Below are 3,051 nucleotides of genomic sequence, written 5' to 3'. Positions count from 1 at the left end.
GTCTCTAATTAGAAGTGAGGAACGGTGTGGATCAGAACAATATCAGTTAAAAATACCCATTTCAAATAATTTTAATTTTTGACTGGAATCATAGTGACCTTAAGAGTTACATTTAAACTACCAAATGACGTATGTACAAATCATTACCTTACATTAGATTTCAAAGATGGCACGAATGAGATCCTGATAGCAAAGACTCTTCCTCGCCGAGTTACAAAGATTTACATGAGAAATGAACAAACGTTTCTTACAGGCAGTGACTGCTTATGAAGGAAGACGCGATTGATTTACTCTTTGCACTGGTCCAACGTCATTGTTGAACCCGATTAATGACCCACAAGTTCGTGAAAGACAACAAATTAAGGGCGGTTAGAGAGGGCTAGGAACCTCCCCACGAGTCAGTAAAACGGACAGTGTGTAACACACCCTCGGATACACCACCCATCAGATGGGCCCAGGATGGGCCTCGGCCTAAAACCATCCCTGTAGGGGCCAGCCAGTCACTTTTGCACCAGCTGTCCTCGCGCTCGCAGCTTGAGAGAAAGACGCCACGCTCTTCTCTCATGCTCCCAGCATTTGCTTGGCCCATTAGGATCGTACTGAATCGGAGCATTTGGAAGACACGGTCACAACCGTCTTGTCGTCTTCGGCGTCGTCATCTTCGGCGGACGTGGACTCAGCAGGCTCGTTCCACACCTGCACTTCCGAGCGGCCGAACAACACGTACGCAACTCCGGTTACCAGCAGCATAGCGGCAGTAATGCCAAATACAATCTGCCACTGCTCTACAGTTTGCTGTAACAAACGATTCCACCATCGTGGTAAACCCACAAGACAACAATTTTGGATAGTTCCAAATTTTTTAAGTGATAAGAGGAGGGACAGTGGGGATCCGAGGGGGTTGACGTTTTTGTGGAGCTTATCAAACGCATCTAGAGGGGGCATTGAATCACCCGTCCAGTCCCCAGTGAGTATGCATGCAACCAGTCGGCACGCGTGTTAGGGATCGTACAGAACGTAGGCCCGCTTCCCTCAGATTCGGTCGGCAAATTACAGGAGCTCGGCGCCTGCGAAAATCAGGGTAGGCCAGCCTGCATTGCACGCGTGCACCACAGGCAAGATATTGCCTACCGATCAGGCGCTATGAGAGCTTCCATTGGCTAACTGGGCAGTTGGGCAGTTTCGTGCGGCAAAGGGCGGTCGTACTTTCTGGATGATCTTTTAAATGGCGGTCCAAAAGATTTTGTCAAAATTACATAATTGATGAAGGTCAGTCAAGATTGGGTCATTTGGTATTTGAAACTACACCGACAAAAGTGTCCCCCGAGGAAAACCCTCTGGGTATACCTACATTGTTGTACGTAAGAGCCCCGACCATGATGGGGGAGATGAATCCTGGCAACACAGTGACTACCCCGTTGATGCCCAGGACGATGCTGGCGAAATTTGGGCTTATGTCAACCATGCTGGCAAGCGCACCCGTCGACACGGCGCCGTTCGCCGCGGTGGCCGCCGTGAGAAAGAAGATGGCAGCGATTTTGTTGCAGCCCGAAAAAGCGAGCCCGATGACGAAAACGGCCTGCCCGATGTTGCCTGCACACACGCAAGCAAATGCAAACTGTCAATTTACGTGCCGTTATCAGCGCAATTTCTTTGCTGCTGCCGAAACTTACACATTGCTGTGGCCATTTTGCGCACGTTGGTCCTGGACATCCGGTTGCTCTTGAGAAGATAATCCCCGATGGTGGAGAAGACGACGGCAAACAGCATCCTGCAGAGCTGCGGCAGGCCGGACAGCAGCCCCGTCTGTGGGAGTGAGTAGCAGCGTGAGCCGTGAGGCGACTGCCGCCGAGGCTCATTGGTTCTCAGCGGAAGCCCCCTTCTGTAGAAACTTACCATACGGATGCCCCAGCCATGGACGTTCCTGAAGTAGGAGGGCGCCTGCGTCATGAGCGTGAGCAACCCCCAGAGGCCTCCCCACTGCGCCACGATGTTCATCCACACGGGCAGCGACAGGAGGATACTCCTCCACGGCGTCGGTAGCTGCAACACAATTCACATGACCTTCCCTCTTGCCCTCATTTCAGGAACCACTATGGCTTCAGATTGCAAACCCTGTCCAGATGGCTAAAAATATATTTTTTCAAAATTGTTCATAATTGCGTATAACATGATACGCAGTAGCGCATGTACCCTGAAATACATAAACTGCGTACAAAAAAGTTCATAAAAATTTAGTGTGTATAGCTGGCATTACAGGCTAGCATTTGTCGCTGGCACACCTTCTTCCTAGTGACGTTCCCGACAAGGGCCTTTTGGATGTGGAGTCTCTCGCTGGACGCGATCCTCGGGTGCTCCTCGGGCGAGTCGAACACGAGCACGGTCCAGGCCAGCCACCAGAGCACGCCCAGCGCGCCCGAGATGTAGAAGACAGCCTCCCAACCCAGGCTGTCAATGATGAGCCCGCACACGGGGTAGGTCACGGAAGCGCCCACGGAGCCGCCTGCAGGGCGACATCGAGGTGAGCCGTGGTAAAATCGATGTCGTACACAAAATTGCGCCAATTTTAGATGGTGGGTGTGGTGGGTTATACCAGGTGACTGATTAACACCGCTCACATCTGCAGTTATGCTGTTGCACACCCGGGAGCGCGGGCGAGTGGCCTTCTAGCTCGGACCGTAAGGCGGTGGACAGGGGTGATAGGCAAGCACTCCTGCACTCGTGCGTGCGGTGCAGCATAACTGCAGATGTGAGCGGGGTTAACCAGCCACCTGGTACTCATCGTTGGATCAGCAGGAGCCATCAGATGCAGGCATAGTACACTTATGCATGTCAGTTTCCTTAACTTTAAGGTTTTATTTATAGAAATATCTGGAATCCAAATTTACCATGACTTTATCTCCGTGCGGATTTTTTTCTGGATGTACGGAGTGATTCAGAGAAGAAGCAGGTGGGGGCGGGTTTGCCTATCCTCGACTCGGCGGGTGCACGGGTCCCCTCCTCACCTCTCCCCAGACCTGGACCCAGGACCCGTGCGCCCGCTGAGTCGAG

At 52.0% G+C, this 3,051-nt stretch overlaps 1 protein-coding gene across 1 annotated transcript; it reads right to left on the bottom strand.

Annotated features, from left to right (window-relative positions):
• Nucleotides 1-53: 53 nt before the first annotated feature.
• LOC113207990 (putative inorganic phosphate cotransporter) lies at nt 54-2,503 on the bottom strand (the record flags this gene model as incomplete). The annotated part of the gene is given in 5 exon segments (XM_052276775.1): nt 54-795; nt 1,352-1,593; nt 1,674-1,806; nt 1,897-2,043; nt 2,283-2,503. Coding segments are annotated over 5 exon segments (950 nt in total), but the record flags the coding sequence as incomplete, so codon positions are not given.
• Between the last annotated feature and the right edge of the window lie 548 nt (nt 2,504-3,051).

The sequence above is a fragment of the Frankliniella occidentalis genome, unplaced genomic scaffold (assembly GCF_000697945.3).
Source record: "Frankliniella occidentalis isolate FOCC.00 unplaced genomic scaffold, Focc_3.1 Scaffold4347, whole genome shotgun sequence".
Lineage (NCBI taxonomy): Eukaryota > Metazoa > Arthropoda > Insecta > Thysanoptera > Thripidae > Frankliniella > Frankliniella occidentalis.
This window is presented reverse-complemented; position numbering and strand designations above follow the sequence as displayed.